The sequence below is a fragment of the Helicoverpa zea genome, chromosome 26 (genome assembly GCF_022581195.2).
Source record: "Helicoverpa zea isolate HzStark_Cry1AcR chromosome 26, ilHelZeax1.1, whole genome shotgun sequence".
In the NCBI taxonomy this organism is placed as follows: domain Eukaryota; kingdom Metazoa; phylum Arthropoda; class Insecta; order Lepidoptera; family Noctuidae; genus Helicoverpa; species Helicoverpa zea.
The window spans coordinates 8,212,408-8,234,711 of NC_061477.1; the positions used below are offsets into that span (position 1 = coordinate 8,212,408).

At 37.8% G+C, this 22,304-nt stretch overlaps 2 protein-coding genes across 4 annotated transcripts in view; both read right to left on the reverse strand.

Moving 5' to 3' along the window:
* LOC124643007 (ribosomal protein S6 kinase alpha-5-like) overlaps nucleotides 1–4,551 on the reverse strand; it is a 101,728-nt gene extending 97,177 nt beyond the window's left edge. The window contains exon 1 of one of the 3 annotated variants that reach the window (XM_047181842.1): nucleotides 3,268–4,551. In XM_047181842.1, the coding sequence (XP_047037798.1) occupies nucleotides 3,268–3,949 (682 nt within the window). In that variant the 5' untranslated portion in view covers nucleotides 3,950–4,551. Of the gene's footprint in view, nucleotides 1–1,998; nucleotides 2,069–2,847; nucleotides 2,940–3,267 lie in introns of those variants that run through there. The other 2 variants (XM_047181845.1, XM_047181844.1) reach the window with 2 other exon arrangements.
* Nucleotides 4,552–5,822: 1,271 nt separating this feature from the next.
* Nucleotides 5,823–22,187, reverse strand: LOC124642993 (CCAAT/enhancer-binding protein zeta). The gene is made up of 20 exons (XM_047181823.1): nucleotides 21,938–22,187; nucleotides 21,635–21,746; nucleotides 20,188–20,288; nucleotides 19,907–19,994; nucleotides 19,500–19,673; nucleotides 18,958–19,067; nucleotides 18,498–18,643; nucleotides 17,971–18,106; nucleotides 17,434–17,639; nucleotides 16,309–16,579; nucleotides 15,834–15,996; nucleotides 10,565–10,764; nucleotides 9,952–10,087; nucleotides 9,456–9,632; nucleotides 8,988–9,072; nucleotides 7,954–8,072; nucleotides 7,313–7,477; nucleotides 6,887–6,952; nucleotides 6,436–6,528; nucleotides 5,823–6,210 (listed from the first exon to the last, which is right to left on the reverse strand). The coding sequence occupies exons 1-20, from the start codon at nucleotides 22,094–22,096 to the stop codon at nucleotides 5,855–5,857; spliced, it is 3,063 nt and encodes a 1,020-aa protein (XP_047037779.1). The 5' UTR covers nucleotides 22,097–22,187; the 3' UTR covers nucleotides 5,823–5,854.
* Between the last annotated feature and the right edge of the window lie 117 nt (nucleotides 22,188–22,304).

The window sequence follows — 22,304 nt, forward strand, 5'->3', positions numbered from 1 at the left end:
TATGTTAAGTGCGTAGCATTTGTTGTTGTTTCCTTAAGTTGTTTTATGTAATTATCTCCAGATATAGGAACTACTGTCTTGAGAATCAGTAGGTAATTAGAATGGCAGTCATAGTCGTAGTAGTAGGTTTTCTTAATCCTGTTTTGTTTGTAACGACGACATGATTAAGCTGCTGATGTAACTCTTTTCTTTCTATAATATACAATATAAAAACCTATGAAAACTCAAGGTACCTACATCAAGGTTTTAAGGCTAATTTTAATAGTGTCTTTTTTAAGGTATGAAAATTTTGCATTTGTAGCCAAAATTATCAATTTTCTGGTAGAGCAGCGATTCCTCAAAGTAATAACTTAAGTTATTTCTCAAATTATTGAGTCCATGTAAATATACCTACCTCGTCATTTTTAAGTTTAACGCTATAATTTATCGATTAGTTAACCCACAACACTAGTAATCTATCAAGATGAAAATCACAATTTATGAATAGGTACCGTTACCAAGCAGGTTTAACCAAAAAGTATGCATGACGACATCATAAATACAAAACGTATCCAATCATATTTAGGGATGGGCAATATGTTAACGGTCATATAAAATAATTTAATGAAATAATTGTTCCATTCTAATACGGAAGATGTCAGTATTAAACGCGGAAGTGTTTCGACCTTCGTTTTAACATCAGTATCATAAAAACTCACGTACTTTAATGTAAGTTTTCTGTGAAAACGTTGACGGCGATATGTACAGTACCTATCTGTATGAAGTTAATACCTATATAATTAATTTGGTACCTACTTTACCGCACGGAATAAACATTATCTGAGGTTTTAAAACTCCATAGTTTAAATTGATGCAATTATATTCACCAGAGATAACATATAGGAGTCAAGACTTGATTCAACTGTTAAATAAACTGCATTCAAATTAAGTAGATACATATATGAGATTATCAATATGTTTCTCAAAATCTATGGGGTATTTTTACCGCAGTGCGCAAACAGCCAACCCTTCAATAAAACGTATGATTCCGAAAAACATTCATTGCTACCCTTTTTGAATATTTTTATTCGAGAACTTATGAATGCTTTATTTTGGCTAGCAACAAGCCACCCTTTTGCTTTGGACATAAAATCGGATGCTTATTAGATAGCTTTAACTGAATCATCCAACATTTTAGTCATATTAATTACAATAGCTTACTTAAGATGAACCCGAGTGGTTTTTTTCAATGCCTACTTAACTTAATATTGTACACATTTGTTTTTTAACGTTAAATGAAGGAAAAAAAAAGATAGTCTGTTTATCCAACTGTGCCAGGAATCGAAGATACAGGCCTTAATAATTTAACTATAATAATTCTATGTGTTCTGTGTTCAACTTCTATACCTACGTATAAAATTAGATTTCGTTATCATGTATTAGCTTTATACCACGGATATTGTATCGGATGTTGCGGTAAAATAAACTGCTACCGTTGTATTGACAAAACCCGTATCCCAATACTGTTTTCAAAAAAATGACAAAGTTTAAAACCACTTCCTGAGTTCCAAAACTCTGTCCTCGCTCACCTGGCCGTGACCAAAAAACTTATCTCAGATCAAAATCATCAAATCTGATTATGTTTTCGATAAGACCTAACGATGTTTTCTATAATTACCGTATGTTCCTTTATCTTAAGAGCTTAGACTTAAGTGTTTGTGTTTAATTACAAATAGTACACAGAGGACGATTTTCGCTGCAAATCGAGTGTAATTTAATTAGTTTGTTGCTAAACAACGCGATACGGACGGATATCGGTATATATGTTGTCAGTCTCGCTTCCTTGATTGGCTTTACAGAATTGCAAGCGATATGCTTCTATTAATGGAAAATTGTGTTTTATTCTTGGAGATTATAGTATGTTGTACCTATTTGTGTTCTAAGGTTGAAAGGAAACTGAAACGAGAATAAGGGGTAAGTTTTGTGGCAGATTTAAACTTTTTCACTCACTGTAATTACCTAGTGCCTTATCGAGACATGTAATTGTACAACAACTCCGTACATCTCTAGTCATTGTATTCTATAGATATCATGATATAGCTAACTATGCATGCAGTCACAAACAAGGTGCATAACACGCCCCCATAGTGTGAAACGACAAGGGTCAGGATAACAAATTAGTTATCTCTTCTCAATCATAGCTTAGATTCTATCAACTTTTCTAATTATGTTTATGTAAAGCAGGACTATATTTCGTTAAACTTCATTTGATAGACAAGTGAATAGTTACCAAATGTAGCTTAAAATCAGGATTTCATACAGGAATCAGATGCGCAAACTCGAACAAATACCTGTAGCTTATTGAGATTTTTTGTCCGAATGCGACCATCGATCTTGCGACCTGAATGTGGGAAGTAGAGCTTTGCAGTGCTGCGTCATTTCTGCTAGATATTTGGAGGTTTAAAAACGTTCGATTTAATAGGTCACGTAATAGTTTATCTCTTTTATATATCGTATCTTTAGGAATAGTTGCTCTTAGAAAATCAACGTCAAAACCGTTTCTTGTTTTGAATAAGGTGTTTTTCCACAGTTTAAATCTAAATAAGAACCTCCATGATATTAGTTCTTGAAGAAGAGTCGTGAAAAGAATAAAGATGCCGATTGTTTTTGGGACGCTGTCCTACTTCGTAGAAGTCGATACAGTTTGAAACTTGATTTTAAAAGTCTGAAAGCATGAAGCCTTAATACGTACCTGTATATAAGTAACACATGATAGGTACATATATGTGATGCAACTCTTGAACATTATCAAGATCATTTAATTTTTTGCTCTATGTATACCATTCGATTCTTATTGTAAACACTTACCATTGCCTTATATTGAAGATGGCTCCAATATTTTCAAAGGCTGCTGGAATCCGATTCCTTGGACCATGTTATTTGGCCATTGGTGATCAACGTCCTGGCTACATAGATGACTCATAGACACGAAGAACACAGGCGAAGGAATTATCTTGTGTGTACGTACGTACCTTCTCCTTGTTTGGACATTCGTATCTTTCAATTATCTTAATCACTACTTAATTGATCTATAACAACTTTATTGTTGCTATTAGCAAATCAGCGTTTCAGTTATCGTATGTTTTCTTTCTTGTTGATGAAACCAACAGTGAGTAAAACTAAAAAAGTTACTTTAAAATTCTATCGGAACCCACAGCTGCGTCAAACCTTGGATAAAAGAAAAATACAATATCATAAAGTCAATAATACCTCACCAATGCTACTTACCGTAACCTATTTCATGGCGCACGGTATCGGCCTTCACTATAACCGGTGTTTCCTTGTACGTGCTGCCATCTCCCGGATCCTCTGCCTTTCGGTCGTCTTTCGGCTCCGATTCCACGAAATACTCTTCAAAATTGTTTTTGCTGAAGAAATCAAAGTCCACGGCAGCTCGTTTCATAGTCGGCGTGGCACTGGAGGCCTCGACTTCAAATTGTAGCATTCTAGCTGGCGACATAAGCTCGGCGACTGGAGACGGTTTAACGAACACATCGTTGTCGTTTTTCTTTGATAGCGATAATTGTAGCAATGTTTGCGGTCTACGAATCTCAGCCTCGGCTTTTGCCTCGATAAGTTTCGGCGTCTCTATTATGGGGGGAGAGTAACTCTCTAAAGGTGGGGTTTGGACTTTAGGAGACTCTATGTCGGGTGTCTGCGTATCAGGTGTTTGCATCGGCGTAGGTAGTTCTACAGTAGGAGTTTCGGCGTTAGAAGCTACGCTGCTGTCCACCGACATCTCCCTGCCTATAGTCACGTTCTCTCCAATCATAGAAAAATTATCTAAACCCATACGGAATGTATCATCAGGAAGTTCCAAGTTGTCTGGGATAAATTGATTTGAACTTGAACTTGTGCACGTATTTATTGTGACCTCGGCATTTTTACTGTCGAGCATCGGCGACTCCATGATTAAATTGTTTTTGAAAGACCAGCTTTCGTAATGTTAGTATCAATTTACAACAATAAATCATACATTAGTCCTCACCGGTGTCCTTGAAATAATCTTGCCAATCGATAAGCGCATACATAAGAATTTCACATCACTTACACGCACACATGCGCATTGCGTTCCCTTTCATTTGTGTGCATGCATGAGCTGTCAAACTAGTTTCGCGGCTACGTTTTCCTTTACAGGCTCATAGAAATAATGTCCAATAAGAATTGAAAAAGTCTTCCTAAGGCGTAAATTGCAATTGGAATGTTATTATGACACTGATACACATTAGCAGCACGTAAAACAGCTTTATCGCGCCATAGGTCCGGCTATAAATAGATTGGTAATCGCCACTCGCACACTGATTTTAGCCCGCCTTTTTGTTCCTTCACAATCACAGCGACGATCGTCACATAAGTCTGAGAGTGTCCAATAGTTCACAGTAAATGTTAAGCAGTTTATGTCATTAATTAATAGACAGAAGAATTTGTTTACTTCGCGCGATAAATGTTAGATACGGCGCGATGGCACGTTCCACAACACAACTACATGATGTAGTAATGTCAACAAACAAGAGATCCGACTGCAGTACATTGCGCGGGCATCCATTTTTAGCATAAAATATCTGAAAGTTTATCGTTTTTGTGTCAGATTTCTTTCTTTTATTCATAAATTAATTAAAATCGTTATTTTTCTGACCGTGTTTACATTTTTTTCATTCATTCACTTGTCGTGAAAAATAAAAAGTCGATCAAATTAGCTCAGCTGTCAAACGCGGCGCGCATTGTAAACAATGTGAACAATTCTCTGCATTGTAAACAATTCTCTGAATGGCCGAACTATACAATACACTAAAATAGCTGATATCTAAATAATTTCCTAATATACATATATTTATACAAATATAAAGAAATATAATATATAATTTTAATTGTAAATTAACTACTCCTATTATACCTAATGTTTAAAACTACCTTAAAAATTTAGAATTAGTTTTAAGTGTTTTAAATGTACTGGCATTAAATGCTAAATGTTGCTGTGCCCTAACAGGGTCCACAAATGTACCTAGCTGTAAGCTTTTTGTAACACCATATGAAACTTGTGGAATGCAATAAATGATATGAATATGAATATGAATATGAATATGAATAATGTAGCTGTCAAACGAGAAACAAGTGGTTTTTGATACACCTTCACAATTTTAGCTTCGTATAGCAATATAAGCTTGAATTTCTATACAAATTACGAAATAAGACTTGGTTGTCATAACCTACCTATAGATACGACTTTTGCAGTATCTATATCAAATTGATAAACTCTGATTCTATGAATTTTTAATGTCTAACGGTTTGACCTACTGACTCTAATTTACGTTTTGATTTAGTAATAAGTCAGTAGTCACTGTGCCAATACTTGTCATTCAAATTAGAACGCTGTAAATATCTGATTCTAATATATGTAATTATTTTTCAAGTTTATAAATTATCGATTATGGTTCGAATGCGAGACATCACTAATTTATATACCTAATTGATTTGTCAACTTGGATAAAAAAAATTACGCCCACTGCGTCCAATTTTTATTGCAAGTTGTAACAAAAAGGTTTGCTTTATTTATTTTTGTTAGTTTTCCCGGTGAAATGAGGTATATTTTCAAGATTTCGAGTCGCATCTTGGAAAAGATTTGATATGGATTAGATCGTGTACTGCAAAATTATATGTTGGTCCTGTTCAAAATCTTGCCAGCACAGAGTACATTATACTATAGCATGTCAGTTTGCCGCCATCTACTATGTCAACCTGTGTTCTTATTTTTTTTATAATTTGGGTAAAAATAAAACAATAAATAACGATACAAAGACTTTATTTTACAAGCAAATCACTTCATCCTCTTCTTTTTACCGCCAGCGCCATCAGGTTTCCCGCCTTTTCTCTTCCCGCCGGCAGCCATTTTGTTAGGACCTTTCTTATCAGATTTAAATCCTTTTTTGTCTGATTTGTTGAAGTTTTTCTTATTTTTGAACTTTTTATTGTTTCCTTTATTTCCTAGTATTTTTCTGTTGTATCCTTTGATCCATTTGTCCCGTTTATCTTCCCAAGCGAGCTGTTTTGTGCTTGCGTTGTCTGTGTTGGCGACTGCTTGACTTGAACCTTGTTTCTTGTTTGTGGCTGTATCTTCTAGTAGTGTTGAGAATTCTTCTGCGGATGCGAATAGGGAGCCGAGGTTGTCTGTACCTGTTGGAATTGAATGTTTGTTAGCTAAGTAATTAAAGAAGGGTAGACTTATCTAGGTATGTTCTTGGAGATTCTATGGAAGTTTAAGTCTTAGGTATATATTCCGAAAGTTAGAGTGAAAGGTAGATAGTTCTTGGTAATTTAATGTTGGAACATGTAGAACTTTTAAGCTAAATATGACGCGGGTATGTAATGTTATGATTATGATAAAGTAAGTAAATATACCTTTTAGCTTGAATTTGCCTTTTCCTTTCTTTGCTTTAGCGCCAGGAACATCGATTTTGTCATCCTCATCATCACTGTCTTCTAGCAGCAGTTCTGAAATAACAACAAATTAGTTTTAGGGAATATTCAAATGACGTGTTTGGGTGATTATTTAATTGGGAGGAGTTTTAAGCCATAATTCTAGAATTTACGAAATATGCGCTGCGAACGATAGCTCGATTCTTCTTCTTCTTTCGTGTCGATGACATGTCCTATAGTGAACCTACACTTTGTGTGCCCAATATGCCGCCACAGCGAGAAAGCTCGATTTGAGCATATGTTGGTATTATTTTTCAAAACGCATGCCTCAAGCCAAGGCATTCGTTGCGTTCATGGCTCATGCCTCGTAATATCTGGATCCACCTTAATATGCTGTTGCTGAAAATATATAATTTTGTTGTCAATAAATTACCATCTTCCTCTCCAGAAAGTGCCGGTTCATCCTCATCACCAGATATGTTGAGTTCACCATCACTGCCTGTAACAAAGAAAATTCTTTTTAATACTTAAATCGTAATTATTTAGACTATGAGGTTACATTATACTGAACAAAATATGTAAGTAATAAGCAGTTTAGTCTTATGTCTAGCTTTTCCCAAAAATGTCAGGGTCAGCTTCCAGCCTAACAGGAAGCAGCTCAGTTTTATAAGGAGCGACTGCCTATCCTAACTCCCCAACTCAGTTTCCTGGGCAACCCAATTACTCTTGGTAAGACTGGTTGTCAGACTTCCTGGCTTCTGACTAAACATGACAACTGCCAAGTAGCTATGTGACAATCTTTCATTCATAAGTGCTTGTAAAAGGCCCATATGCAATAAATAATTTGATTGTCACTTACCCGCATCCTCATCACCATCATCATCACCAGCAACTTCATCATCATCATCATCATCACTGCCTAGTTGTTCATCATCATCATCATCATCATCCTGCTTCTTGTTGCCGCGCTTCTGTTTAGTGGCCGCCATGTCTGCTAAATAGTCCAGCTCATCGTCTGATTCCTCTGAAATTTTCGAAAATGGTTGATGATTTTGAAAAAAAAAAAGTTTTTTTTTGTGATAATGAATTGTGGAAATAACATGGTTTATACTACAAACTGTTATGGAACAGAGTTGGTTACATTAACTGTGGTTTTTGAAACCAAATTGTCACAGATATGTTTCACCTGCGATGGCAATTCGAAGTTCTTCTAGGCATAAAACTTTTTGTATGTAAAGTGAAAACTTTTCAAAATGTTCTCTATTTAGTTACTTGTGACAATGGAATGATCCAAAAGTAATAGAAATTCTCTATTTCACAATAAGTTTCAAATTAGATCTTATAATTATTATTGTAGAGTAGCATATCAGCTAACATTTCAGAGATATTTCAAGTTCTAACTTCCTATTAGAGATTAAATACACATTCACATAAGACTTACGTGCTGTACTAAGTAACATTTTATGATTTTTACAACAAATAAAGCTATATAATATTTACCGGCAGCCTTAGTTCCAGTAACGCTGTCTAAATACTGCTCAAAGTCCTCACTGTTGACGGAATCCGCATCGCTGTCATCGTCGTCAGAATTGTCCGCATTACGACGCTTTTGTAGGAAACTGGAAGTATAACAATTTTGTTACATTTCTACAAAGATTTACTAGATTTTTCCGGAGTAAAGGCAATATGCAAAAAGTAGAAGGAAAATCTAATTTGAGGGTCAGTTTGTCGTTCGTCTTAGTAGGTATATCGATCTAGAGCTATTCCATGAATAATTGAGCGACTGGGAAGTAGATTTTAATTAAAAGGCTAACTTAATTTTATAACTCATTTGCGAGCGACCCATCTCTAAAGGCGGGTCTACGCTAGACGAACCGAGCACGAGCGGAGTACGAGCCGAACACAATTCGTCTAGTGCGGACCAACTTACAAGCCTCTAATGCTCGGCTGCGTTCCGCCTGTTGTGGGTTTTGCCCTTGTGACGCCTTTTATAAAAAGGGCTTGGTTGGCTGCAACAGCAGCGTCCATATTCGCTAAGAGAAAACTACGTTCGAGAACAGTGATCGTCGTAGGTTCGTTGTACGTCCACACTTGACGCCGCGAACGACGGCTCCGCTTGTGCTTCGCTCGTGCTCGGTTCGTCTAGCACAGACCCGCCTTAATATTTTTTACCAGCTGTTTTGTTTCGTTAAGATTTTAATGGTGAAAGATTTTTTGAAAACTGCTATTTCAAGTTTCTACATAGTCAAAAATATATGTTTATAGCTTGTGTTTAGGCAAATATCGGTAGTATAAGTAACCAATAAGGAAGTATCTATACTACTATTATAAAGAGGAAAACTTTGTTTGTTTGGTTGTAATGAATAGGCTCAAAAATTACTGGACCGTTTTTAAAAATTCTTTCACCATTCGAAAGCTACATTATCCACGAGTAACATAGGCTATATTTTATCCCGGTACGGGCAGTAGTTACCACGGGACGCGGGTGAAACCGCGGGAAAATGGCTAGTATTATATATTTTAGTATAACTTACTCGTATAGAAACCGTTCGTCCACGGGCACTTTGCTAGCGTCCTCATTAAGATAAGATGCCGAGTTCACTGGTATACTCTTTAGTCCTGCAAACAAACATTAAGATTATTACTTAAGTATTATTAAATATATAATTTTGAGATAATTTGAACTTAAATACGGCTTTAGCTCAGATAGAAGTTAAATATAGGCTATTATTTAACCTAGCTAGGTTACCCTGTAAAAACAAACACTTCAGCTTTATACTTAATATTATAAATGCGAAAGTTTGTTTGTATGAATTTTTTATACAACATATGCGCATTTTTTTATCTGGCTACGGGAACAAGTTCCTTTAAACGTAAAACCGCTGGCTAACTAGTATGAAAAATATTCCTACTCAGCTGCATCAGACTGGAAATTGATCCGAATATGTTAGGAAAAAGCTAGGCAAATGACGGTGAACAGAAAACATGAACAAAACAATTACCTTTAGCAGTATAATTCTTCCTGACAGCGAACTTAGGGTGACTGCCCTTGACTTTCTTGACTCCATCATCTTGCTGCATGTCAGTTCGCTTCTTCGGGTTCTTGAACACGAAGCGGTCCAGGAAACGGATGCCGGAGAAGTCTTTGAGGGGATCCCCACTGTATTGGATTATTTGCTCTGGAAAATTGAACGGGATTTGTATTACATGTCGTTTTTAAGGTGCATGCCACGACTAGGTATGGGGAATTCAAATATAAAAAAATAAGTTTTTTGATATTTTTTCAAGTTAACATCAGATATGAATCGTGATCGTATGTATTACATAAATAAAAGAAATTTCTTAAACTCAGAGTGTCATGCGCTTATAGGAGATTTTGAATGAAACTTGGTAGTATATATATATGTAGTATACATAAGCCACATAGGCATTCCATTATTACTTTTTATCTAAGTACGGGGAGGAGTTCCCTAGTGCAAAATCTATAAAATCACTTACCATGCATAAGCTTATCAGCGAACAGTTTGACGGTAGGATGGTAGTGCTGAGCTAGAGGCCGCAGCTCCACATAGGCAGAACATTGTGCACCCGCGAACGACGGGTTACGGGCCAGAGGGTTGTATTCCGTTATTTCCTGAAAAAAAAAAAAATCTTGAGATTATTTATGTCATCACACTTATTATAATCCCATCCTTTTTTATTATCAGCCAATAAAGAACAAGTTCCCTCGGGTTTCGGAAGGCGCGTAAATAGTATGCGTAAACTGAGTCCCGGCTGTCATTTGAACTTCTTTGGCAGTCATCATGGACAGGATGAATCCAGACAGTCTGTCAAAAAGTCTAAAACAGTAACTTGGTTGAGGAGTTCAGATAGAGTCGCTTCATATTAATTACTGGTGCTCAGCTGCATCCGGAAGCCGACTCCAAGATATTTGACTAATAAAAGCTACGTTTTATCTATGAAATGCGGTAAAAGTAGTCCCCTTGAAATCACGAGAAACAGCTTGTATTAGTATAAAAACTAGACAGACAACAAAGTGATCTTTCTTATAAGGGTTCCTTTTTTAAGGAACGGATCCCAAAACCCATTTCACCTACAAACAAGAACCCACCTTATCCATATTAACAGACTTCTTCAGCTGTATCTTAGCGGCTGTCTCCTTATCATCATCATCATCAGGTTTGGGCAGTTCAGTCTTCACCTTCGCGTGGTACCAGCCGGCGGTGACGGGTCCTTGCTTACGTTTCTTCGGTTTTATGTTGCCCTGGTCATCTATTTTCAGATCTACGTATGTTTCTTCTTCGTCGTCATCTGAGAAGTAATTTTGGAGATGTTTATATGTATTTTAATTTGTACACAGAAGCTGTTGGTGTTCCTTTTATAAATAAATAAATAAATATTATAGTTGTAATAATGTGATCTATTGTTAGATATATTATTGTTGCTGATGGTATTATAATCGATAATGACGGAAACCTTTGCCCGGAGCGTAAAACTGCTGTCGTAGCACGTGAACTTGCTCGATACAATGTAGACGTGGCAGCTTTAAGCGAAACACGCTTAGCTGACCAAGGCGAACTTGAGGAAATCGGCGGTGGTTATACATTCTTCTGGAAAGGAAGACCCCAAAGTGAACGAAGGTTAGCTGGCGTAGGGTTTGCCATCAAATCCACCATCGTAAAAAAGCTGCCAGAATGTCCACAATACATCTCGGACCGCATTATCACATTACGCCTTCACCTACCAAACGACAACTACCTGAATGTGATAAGCGTATACGCACCAACAATGAGTAACGAGGACAGTGTCAAAGATCAGTTTTATGAAGAACTTTGCCAATGCCTTACCAGCATACGTTCAAGCGAACAAATACTGCTGCTAGGCGATTTCAACGCGAGGGTTGGCAGAGATTCTGAGTCGTGGCCGGGCGTGATTGGAAATAATGGTGTGGGCAATATGAATAGTAACGGACAATTACTACTCACACTCTGTGCCCAATTCGACCTCACCATCACAAACACTCTGTTTAGGCTTCGCGACAAATTCAAAACCACCTGGATGCACCCGCGTTCTAAACACTGGCACCTCCTCGATTACGCGATAACGCGACGAAGGGACATCTCCCAGGTGCATATCACACGCGTTATGCGTGGCGCGCACTGCTGGACAGACCACAGGCTTTTGGTAACTAAGTTGAGACTCCGCCTTCGTGAACCACGAAGACCCTGCAGGGCTAAACCAATATCTCTCAACTTAGATCGACTGGATTGTAAAGATCTTCAAGAAAAATACCAGAAAGGCCTAACAGATGCGCTAGATGTGTTTGATGCCCAGCAAGGTGACTTAATATCAAAATGGAAACAGATCTCATCCACCGTACTGACTGTGGCTACGGAAACCATAGGATACAAAAAACGAAACAACGAGGACTGGTTTGACCAGAATGATAGGGCCCTAACTGAAGCATTCAAACAGCATCGTGCACTCATAAAGCGTAATGAAGGAAATCATAAATCCAGTCAAGAAGTCCGAAGTAGTGGTGATTCCTTAAGGAAATTAACGAGGAAGATGAAAGATAGATGGTGGCTTGAAAAGGCAAAAAAGATACAGTGGCTTGCAGATACCCACCAACTAGGCGCTTTCTATGAAGAAATGCGTAAGTTGATTGGCGTTTCCATAAAAAACTGCACTCCGTTAAGATCCCTAGATGGTTCCCAAAAGCTCACTGCTAAGCAGGATATACTTGATCGTTGGGCAGAGCACTTTAATCACCTGCTCAATGTAGATCGATCAGCAGATCTTGAGCATATAAGGCGTATCCATCCTCTGCCGCCGAATGAGTCGCTTGCTGAACCACTAACTTTTGCTGAAGTTGTTCAAGCCATCAAAGAGCAGAAAAATAAAAAAGCAGTTGGCGTTGACAACATCGCCGGAGAACTGCTGAAATACGGAGGGGAGCAACTTCATACTTACATCTGGCAAATTTTTGATCGCATTTGGAACGAGGAAACAATACCACCTGAATTTAAAATATCCCGTATACAGACACTGTATAAAAACAAAGGAGACCGTTCCGACTGCAACTCCTACCGGGGTATATCGCTCCTCTCTGTCCCTGGGAAGATATTTGCCAGAGTTCTTCTCAACCGGCTTTTACCAGTCTCCGAAGCCATATTGCCAGAAACTCAGTTTAGGTTTCGACCTAACAGGGGCACCGGCGAAGCCATCTTTTCCATCAGGCAACTCCAGGAAAAAAGCCGAGAACAAGGCCAACCTTTGTGTATGTGCTTCGTGGACTTAGAAAAAGCTTTTGACTGCGTGCCGAGGGAAGCCCTCTGGACTTTACTGGCAAAATTAGGTTGTCCTGAGAAGTTTGTGAGAATGATTCGCCTTCTGCACGACGAGATGACCTGCTGTGTTACCTATAATGGTGACCAGTCAGAGTTCTTTCCTGTCACCTGTGGGGTCAAACAAGGTTGTGTGCTTGCGCCAACACTGTTTGCTCTCTACTTTTCTGTCGTTGTCAGTGAAGCGCTCAAACAAACTTCTGCTGGAATCAAAATACGTTTCAGGACTGATGGGGGACTTTTCAACCTGGCCAGATTAAAAGCATATACTAAAGTATCTCATGCTCTTATAACGGAGATCATGTACGCTGATGATCTGTGTTTTGTTACCAACTCTGCACAAGAGCTCCAGAACCTGATGACTAACCTTCAGGGAGTCTGTTGTCGTTTCGGTCTAAAAATCAGTGTTAAGAAAACTGAGGTAATGGCAAGCGACTCTCAAGGAGCTACATAACCTGTCAAGGTAAACATTGGCGATACTGAGCTGAAGCAAGTGAATACCTTCAAATATCTGGGCAGCACAATTACATCCAAGTGTGACCTTGATACCGAAATAAACCATCGCATTGGCGCTGCATCAGCTGCTTTCGGTAAATTACGAGCCAAGGTCTTACACACACATGATTTGAAAATTTCGACAAAAATCTCCGTTTACAAGGCCATAGTCCTCCCAAATCTTTTATACTCGGCTGAAACATGGGTCCTCTATCGGAAACATATACGGGCGCTGGACCGATTTCATCTAAAGTGCATAAGAGACATTCTGAAAATCAAATGGTCGGATCGGATTAGAAATACCGAAGTGCTACGACGCGCGAATGTCTGCGGCATAGAAGCGTACCTGATGCGGCGACAGCTCAGATGGTGCGGTCATGTTTTACGCATGGATGATGATAGGGTGGCCAAACGCATCTTCTTTTCTGAACTCCAGAACGGCAGACGGGAACAAGGTGGCCAGTTCTTACGCTTCAAGGATGTTCAGAAAAGACACATGAAAAGGTGCAACATTGATCCTCAGTACTGGGAGACAAAAGCCATTTGCCGCCCTGAATGGAGAGGCCTAGTTAAAAATGCGATCAAAGATTTCGAAGAGCAAAGGAAATCCGCACTGGATGCGAAGCGTGATGCTCTTTAGGCTAAAACACCAGCAGCCATTCATTATAACTACGTGGACGGTATCCTAACGTGCAGCCAATGCTCGTGCACGTTTACACATAAAATAGGGTACTGCAGCCATCAAAGGGCGCATAGAAGAGCTGATCATCCTAGCTCTTCTCTCAATGATAACTGAAAGCAGTCACCATAGCCGAAATCGGCAGGGAAGTATATTATAATAGCCTATTTGTGTTTCACTCGTGTTCCAAGGTATCTTAACATAAGTAGGTAAAATAATTTTCAAAATCTATTCAGATCCACATTACAAATTGTGTGTGTATAGAATCAGCTGGCTTAAAATATCCCTACATGGGCGTAGCCACACTGGGGCAAGCTGGGGCACTTGCCCCACCCTGGGCCCTGGCTCTGACCTATAAGGTGTCTGATTAACCACTTCGCTGTCCACGAACAAGACACAATAGTTAAACAATCGGTGTGTATCGCATATGACTCATGGGACAGGGAAGTTATTAACAATGTTTTTTTTACTAACTCCAACTAACAACATCAACAATCATACTATCCGTAAGTTATTGCACAAAAAAAATTGTAGACTTTGAAAAGAGCGCGATCAAAACAAAATGCACGCTCGAGTTCCCGAACGTGCGCGGTGCGCGCGTCATTTGAAAGCGAGCCGTATTCCCTAAAAAAGTGGTTCTTAACCGGTGGTCCGCGGACCCCTGGTGGTCCCTGGAGGCATTCCAAGTGGTCCGCGAAGCTTTGCTTCGCAACGTTGCTATACGTTATCTAACTTTATTTTTATCGACTTATCTGTGTGAGCAGGGGTTTTCGTATGGACGTATATAAGTTAAAATTCGGGGTCCGGACCCCCCCCCCCCCCATACATATCCATCTTACTTGTCCAACAGAAAAAAATGTATGCTTGGGCTACATTTTACGTAATTTTAATTTTGAGTCTTTAAAAAAAAAATTCGCGCTCGCTTCGCTCGCGTATTCAGAAACTATGTGCCCTTATTCTTGCATTTGTCAACAAACAAAAGTTAAGTACGTTTGGGCTACATTTTACGTAATGTTTATTTGAGTCTGAAAAAAAAATTCGCGCTCGCTTCGCTCACGCATTTAGAAACTACATAAGCATATATTTGTCTTTCTTTGAATTTGCTTACTTACAAAAGAATAGAGAAGAATCAGAAGTTAGTAAAGACAATGCAGTTACAAAAATCTCATTAAATTAAAATCTGCAACTTTTAGTTTTTTGCTAAATAATTAAGAAATGAGTGCTAATCATTATAAAATGAGCTTGTATTCTTTATCAAAGAACCCTCAATTTAGGCAAACCAATGAGGTGGTCCCCGGCATAACAAACTTTTGGTAAAATGGTCCCTCATGACTAAAATGTTAAGAACCACTACCCTAAAAGAATAGGTGCTATGAGGCGTAGCGAGCCGAGCCGTCCATCACCGCGCGGTCACTCGCCCGCGCCCCGCGAAGCGCAGACTTAAATCTTCTATGGCTCGTGGCGCGATTTGTATTGTTTACTTGTTTTTTTTTTTTTTTTAATTTCGATTATTTTCATTAAGTATTCATAAATAAAACTATAAAATCTGTCCTGTGTGTGATTGTTTATTTTGTGTACCTGAAAATATACCTCTCAAATTAAGAGATTAACAAGCTTGAGATTAACGGCTCAAGGTACAAAAAATCGGAGGGCCTCCGCCCTCCCCCGGGGATAGGTTGACTGCTGCCCCACCCTGAGCCCAAAGCTCGCTACGCCCATGTATCCCTAAATGTCAAATTAACGTTTTTTCAAATAAATAAATTGCCAAAATACAGCTGTTTTTTGTGACAGGCCTTTTTTTCGGCCCAGCAGCCTAGTTTTTGGCAATTAGTATAAGAAAAATATGTAGCAAGCCTTACCTAACAAGAGATCTTTTTTATCTCCCCTCAATAGATCCACTCTCTTCTGCTCAACTTTTATTTCATCATCCTCTGTGCTGTCCAATGTATTGTTTACTTCTGTGATAGTGTCTTCTGGATTCTCTTCTTGATCTTCTTGGTCTGGTGACTCTTCTTTTATTTCCTGAAATATCATAATTTCATTTAAGTACCGTCGTACCACAAAAACTTTTTATCGTATTTTGAACACTTGTCTAAAAATATTACAGATTATGACGTTGAAATAAGGTCCGTCTTGCAGCCACACATTTTTAGACAAGTGTTCAACAGATGTTTAAGTTTTTGTAGGAAGGCTGTTAATGGAATTTTCAATAATATTTCCCCATATTGCAAGTGTTAAGATATTTCGTAAATAATTTTCTTGTATTTTTTCTACTGCACCTATGTACAAAAACAAAAATAACACAATATTTTATTCAAGTTAATAAAAACTAACCTCTTTAATCTCCCTCTTCGTCCAAACCAGCCTTACAGCATCTTTCTTCTCCCCGTCTTTAAGCACTTGAGATATCAAGAACAACATCCCACAAGCTTGCGCCGGCGTCATATTACAGCACAGTTGTAACAATCGCTTGATAAACGACGTCACGCGAGGTATGTTCGTGTCGCGTTTCAGAGATTTGTATATGAGAGAGAATAGTAACGCGGAGTGGGTAGTGTTGAATATTTCTGCGTTTGTTAACTTGCGGTAGAGGGCGGTGTAATAGCTGGAATTGGATATAAAAAAAATATGATAAAATAAGTGGCTAAGTTCGCCGTATTAATAAAACTGTCTTTTTAGCCGACCGCTAAGAAGTGTTATGTCTTTCAGTGAGTTAAAATGAATTTGTGTGCAATAAAGAATAATAATAACAGGTCCTTTGAGTTCAGGCTTTGCCCAAAAGTAAATAGTGAACGTAACCGGCTAGGTGCAAAAGCCGGTATAGGTACCGCCATGTGGCGGTCACAATTATTTTACTTATGATCAGCGGCACCCTTGGAAGGTCCAAGGGAGCATATAGAATAGCGATATTTTGGTTGATGCCGGGTAGGTGCAACAACTGGACTATAGTAATCGCTATAGCTACACTCACCGATCAGCAGAGCTCTTAGACGCGTCAGATATATGATACAGCAGCGCTAACGCGTGTATAGCGATGTTGATGCCGGCTAGATGCACGAGGCGGTGTATGGCGAAGACTATAGCTACACTCACCGATCAGCAGAGCCCTTAGACGCGTCAGATATATGATACAGCAGCGCTAACGCGTGTATAGCGATGTTGATGCCGGCTAGATGCACGAGGCGGTGTATGGCGAAGACTATAGCTACACTCACCGATCAGCAGAGCCCTTAGACGCGTCAGATATATGATACAGCAGCGCTAACGCGTGTATAGCGATGTTGATGCCGGCTAGATGCACGAGGCGGTGTATGGCGGAGACTATAGCTACACTCACCGATCAGCAGAGCCCTTAGACGCGTCAGATATATGATACAGCAGCGCTAACGCGTGTATAGCGATGTTGATGCCGGCTAGATGCACGAGGCGGTGTATGGCGAAGACTATAGCTACACTCACCGATCAGCAGAGCCCTTAGACGCGTCAGATATATGATACAGCAGCGCTAACGCGTGTATAGCTATGTTGATGCCGGCTAGATGCACGAGGCGGTGTATGGCGGACACGTGGGCTGCGCTGTCGGTGACGCGGTCCTTGTTCGCGAAGGGGTAGGCACGTTTCACCCCTGTTAAGATGGCCGACATTAGGCGGGAGTCGATCTCGCCCTGGGGTAGGGAAATAAATATAAATTAGATTGATAATGACGTGCAAATTCCTACAGAGATCGCAAATGGCGAAGAAAGTTGTCAGTTGACACAAGTCCGAGTTTTTAAGTATGTTTTTATCTCATCTTGATCACAATGATTAGGGGGATAATCAGATGTTAATTCATATGAAAAGATAAGTTTGAGTCTTTGAGTAAAAGTTCTAAGTTTCCTCTTGTGTTGCTCACAATGATAACCTCTGTTTTGCTAATTTTCACAATGAAAAGAGTAAAGCATGTGTTTTAATAGCGACAAAAGCGACAAAATTTGCTTCTACGTGTAGGAAACTTACCTTTTTAATAGAAGCCTTGAAGAACGAGAAGTATATCCTGATGAGGTTCTCAGCTATCTTGGAGTCGTCTTTACCCAGGTAGAACTGGTTCAGGAAACATACACCGTAGTACTGTGCACGGGGTGATATGTTTGTTCTAAAATACGAAATTATAGGAGTTTCAGCATAAGTTTTTAATTTAACCCCCAACAAAAACAAGCCTTATTTATTGGCTTTAGTGCCTTGTCCAAATATCGGTATTTTTAATATTGTTACAATATTTCAGATTAGATCTCTAAAGTTTACAAATTCAACTGCTTTACAGCTATAATTACTGAAAATCTGTCTACCAGTTCAAGTTATCAAACTCTGAATAAAATAAATAATTTTGTTTTCGGAATCATTTTAAACTCGTACAAAAATGCCGTCTAGGTGCAACATCCGGGGCTAGGTGCAACAACCGGCACATAAAAGTCACACATTACAATACCCGTCAAAATTTGTCTTAAAAAAACACACAAAAAATCTCTTTAATTTCTATAAAATACCTGAACAACATCTTCTCAATATCAGCGAGCACTACCGCCTTCATGTTCGGATGGTTAAACAGCAGCTGACAGAGATGGTAGATCACTTTAGATGCAACACCCTGCGACGGATCTCCGAGTTTGTTGATTATGTTTGATAGCAGCATCTGGGAATAAATATAAATGTTTTATAGTGGAAATGAGGAATTGATGTCGAGAATACTAAAACGTAAATAAAGGGTTTAAAAAGAAATTGTCTAAATGTTATGGAAAAAGTCAAAGCAGGAAAACTAATATTTTGTTGGAAGTTTTTTGATAGATCTCTATAGTTTTAACAGAAGTAGTTTAATTGTTTTTGTAATCAGATCCTGTTGTTTTTCTATGTTTTACATATTTTGAATTAGGTGCATATTATCAGCATGTAAAAAAAATATCCTGTCTTTAATGCTTGTAATAGGATAATTGGTAAAATATAACATACCTTTTCTCTTTCAGGATGATGCATCAACAGATAAGACATAGCGCTTACGGCTTTTTCTTTATTTGCTTCCACTGAATCGTGAGCGAATTTGTTTAGTGCCTCCACATATGCTAGAAATGAAACAACATTATTAATTTAATAAGATATGATTATGGAATGGATTCTGTTTTAGTATTGCGAATTTAATTATGAATTTATTACTACACCTTGGTTGATATACGTTAGGTAAACCAGTGTAAATAAGATAGAAGGTACTTTGGGTAACTTTAAAAGCAGGACACTGGTATCTCGGAGACCAACTTATTTGGAGTGTATAACTTTTCGTTTTCCATTAAGTTCTCTTTGTCATCTAAATCTAAAATAAAACTGATGAAAAAGTAGAAGGGAAACATTTCAAGAAACTTCGAAGTCTGAAATTGCCAATCCACCCTGATCAAGTATGGTGAAACAGTGAAGAAATGTTTGCAGTCAGACAGACAATAAAAAGGCTGCTGATAATGATGGCATACAAAGCCAATCACAGCTTAAAATAAAATACTCACTCCCATACAACTCCTTCAGCTGATCCTCATAGTACCAGATCTTGAGTACATTGCGTCTGGCCTGCTTATTGCCTGATGTCATTTCGTCTACGTGGCCGAGCGGATGCTGGTCGAAGGTACGTAGCTTCACATCGGGTATCAGAAGCTCGGATATTAGAAGTTCTGATAATGCATCTAGAGGGGAAATTTTAAAGTTAGGTTATAATTATTTTATACTATTTGTAATTGATCATAAGTAAGAAGTTTTTAATTTTGATGTTGTTGTGAGTGATACTTTTCTGTTCTTATGTTTGTCAAATTGCTGATACATTTGAAGAATTTTTATTTTTAGAAAGAGTTAATTTGTCAATAAGATAAGTATGGAATACAATAAGTATGGAAGGCAACTGAAATGAGATTTTTCTTACCTATGATAATAATACCATCCTTCTTTTTAGCAGGCTTCACATTATTAATTAGATTTCTTAATGCTGTCAGGTTGTATATTGGGTTGTCCTGTAACATAAAAGTACCTAATTAAAACATTTTATCTAAAATTTAGATATGTTGCTGTGTTTGTTCCTTATCCAATAAAATTTATAACTTATTGTGAATATTGGGAGGCCAATTAATTGATAATTTTTGGAATCTTTCCAAGTTATCATGGGTATTTACAAATTCATTAAATATATTAGGTACTAAAACTAACTTGTATCAATATAGTAGCTGCTGCCACTCTATCGCCAATAGCTCCCTTGTTCAGCAGTGTTCTAGCCCACTGGTGATCTGATGAGCCACTTCTGCTTGATTCTGAGACAATTCATATAATATTATTTGCTGTTGCAAAAGGTTAAATCTGTGTCCCGAGGAAACTACTTTGTGCACCAACATAAACATAAAAGTAGCCTATGTCCTTTCTGAGGATCTAGAATAGGCATGATGACAGTAATCAAAAATCATTAAAATAATATATTTATTAAATTAAACTTGAAGCTTGGAATATAAAACGCGCATTGTTTTCTTTATTAATAATGTGATTAATATGTATTTTTATAAAATAAAATTACGAAATAAGGCAATCCGCCATGATATCTTGAACACCAATCAGAGCTCGTGACGTCATTTCTCAAAACAACTCGGGCGAAAGCGCGCGAACGTCACATTTCGTTATTGTGAACTTCCACTGCGATCTTTGTTTTTAATTAATTAATTGTTTATAACACGAGTTATGGAGCCCGGATTTATCAAGGCAAACAGCGCTAATTTGCCTAGAATTGATATCATAATGCTGGGAAAGTTTTTGGCATCAAATAAAGGTTTTTGTTCAGCTGAATTTAGAAATGTTAAAACTTCCACGTAAGTATACTAGTTTAATTAAAAAACAATGAGAGATGAAACCTAACCTCGAAATAGTTATTTACATTATAAACTATGCTAGAATCTAGAGAACTATGTAATAACTTACATCAAAGTGATCTTCACAAAAATAAAGTTGTACCCTGGGCAATATTGCTTTTGATTCTCGCCTTGCAAGTTTAAGCCACTTGTTTCGTATTTTTTTATTGTGAGGAACGTACACAAATAACTCATCAGGAGTTGTTTTGGATGTGTTCTTACACTGGGGGACCCCACAACACCTATGTCCTTTCGAATTCATATTTAATAACACAAAAAACTTAATTGTTGCACGAGCGTTGTTTACTTGCGTCTTGTAATTTCAGTCGTGACGTCACAAGTGACGACATGACACTGACAAGCGTTTTCGCGCCGGATTCAAAGTGGACAGAGAAAAATGCAATTATTTGATAAAAAAACTTCGCATTTTCTTAAAATTAATAATTTTTCATATAAAATAGACGTATACCTACATCATACAAAGGAATTTAAAAATTTGTCATCATGCCTATTATCTGTACCAAATTACATCAAAATCAGTTCAGAAATGTGAGCATAAAAGCTAGATAGGCAGATTATTATTAACATTTATAAGGGTTCGTAAACATTATGATAAAAAAAATTCCTAATGATTTAACAGCTTGAATGCCACTAATTAGATAGAAAATCAATTGTGTCTGTGTGGATCCTCGCACCCGGCTTACAAGGGGTTGATGTTAGGGTGTGACCGCTTAAGTTTATTATTTAGGAATGGCACTTACTTGTCTCATAAGCCATGGTGTCGCCATGTAAGGCACTGCTGGCTTCCTTCCTCACTTCTTCAATCTGCTCTTGTGTTAAAGTCTTTGTTACTGTAGTGGGCTCTTCTGGCATCTAGAACACACATAGAATAATTATAAGGACATAATAAAGGCTTTATTTACTTAAAATTTTATGGTTATGTTTGAAAATTAATATCAACTTGGTTTAGACTTACAAAAATTGTGCAATACATAAAGTTAACAGTGTACCTTTTATTTGCTTCGTAAATAATTACGGATTATTACAAAAATAGCTAATATTACCTGATGATACCACTTCTTTTTGTCTTCATATTCCAAAGTTTCTGCGAAATGCTTCGCAATACCTTGGCTCTTCTTTGAATCGGCATTTTTATCTGGCTGGCCGTAATTTGTGTAAGCCTCGTCAACCAGTATATTCTCTTCGAACCTTTTATGCTTCATTTTCACTTAACAATGTAAGAATTCATTAATTAAAAATAACACAAACACGTGAAAAGTGAACACTGGCCATGCCACTTTGACAATAAATGTCAATAATTGACAATGACAGATAATTTTAGAGATACTACATATTTATGAAAACTACCAAGCTGACGACGGGATTAATTTTATTGAAATAAACCAACTGATTAAATAGAATTCTAGCAAA

Excerpts from the sequence above, each read along its gene's own strand:
- LOC124642993 (XM_047181823.1), bottom strand. The coding sequence starts at position 22,096 with ATGAAGCATAAAAGGTTCGAAGAGAATATACTGGTTGACGAGGCTTAC. Across the intron at positions 17,640-17,970 it reads TCAAGGCTTCTATTAAAAAG|GGCGAGATCGACTCCCGCCT; the intron begins GTAAGTTTCCTA and ends TCCCTACCCCAG. Across the intron at positions 7,478-7,953 it reads TACTGGAACTAAGGCTGCCG|AGGAATCAGACGATGAGCTG; the intron begins GTAAATATTATA and ends CGAAAATTTCAG.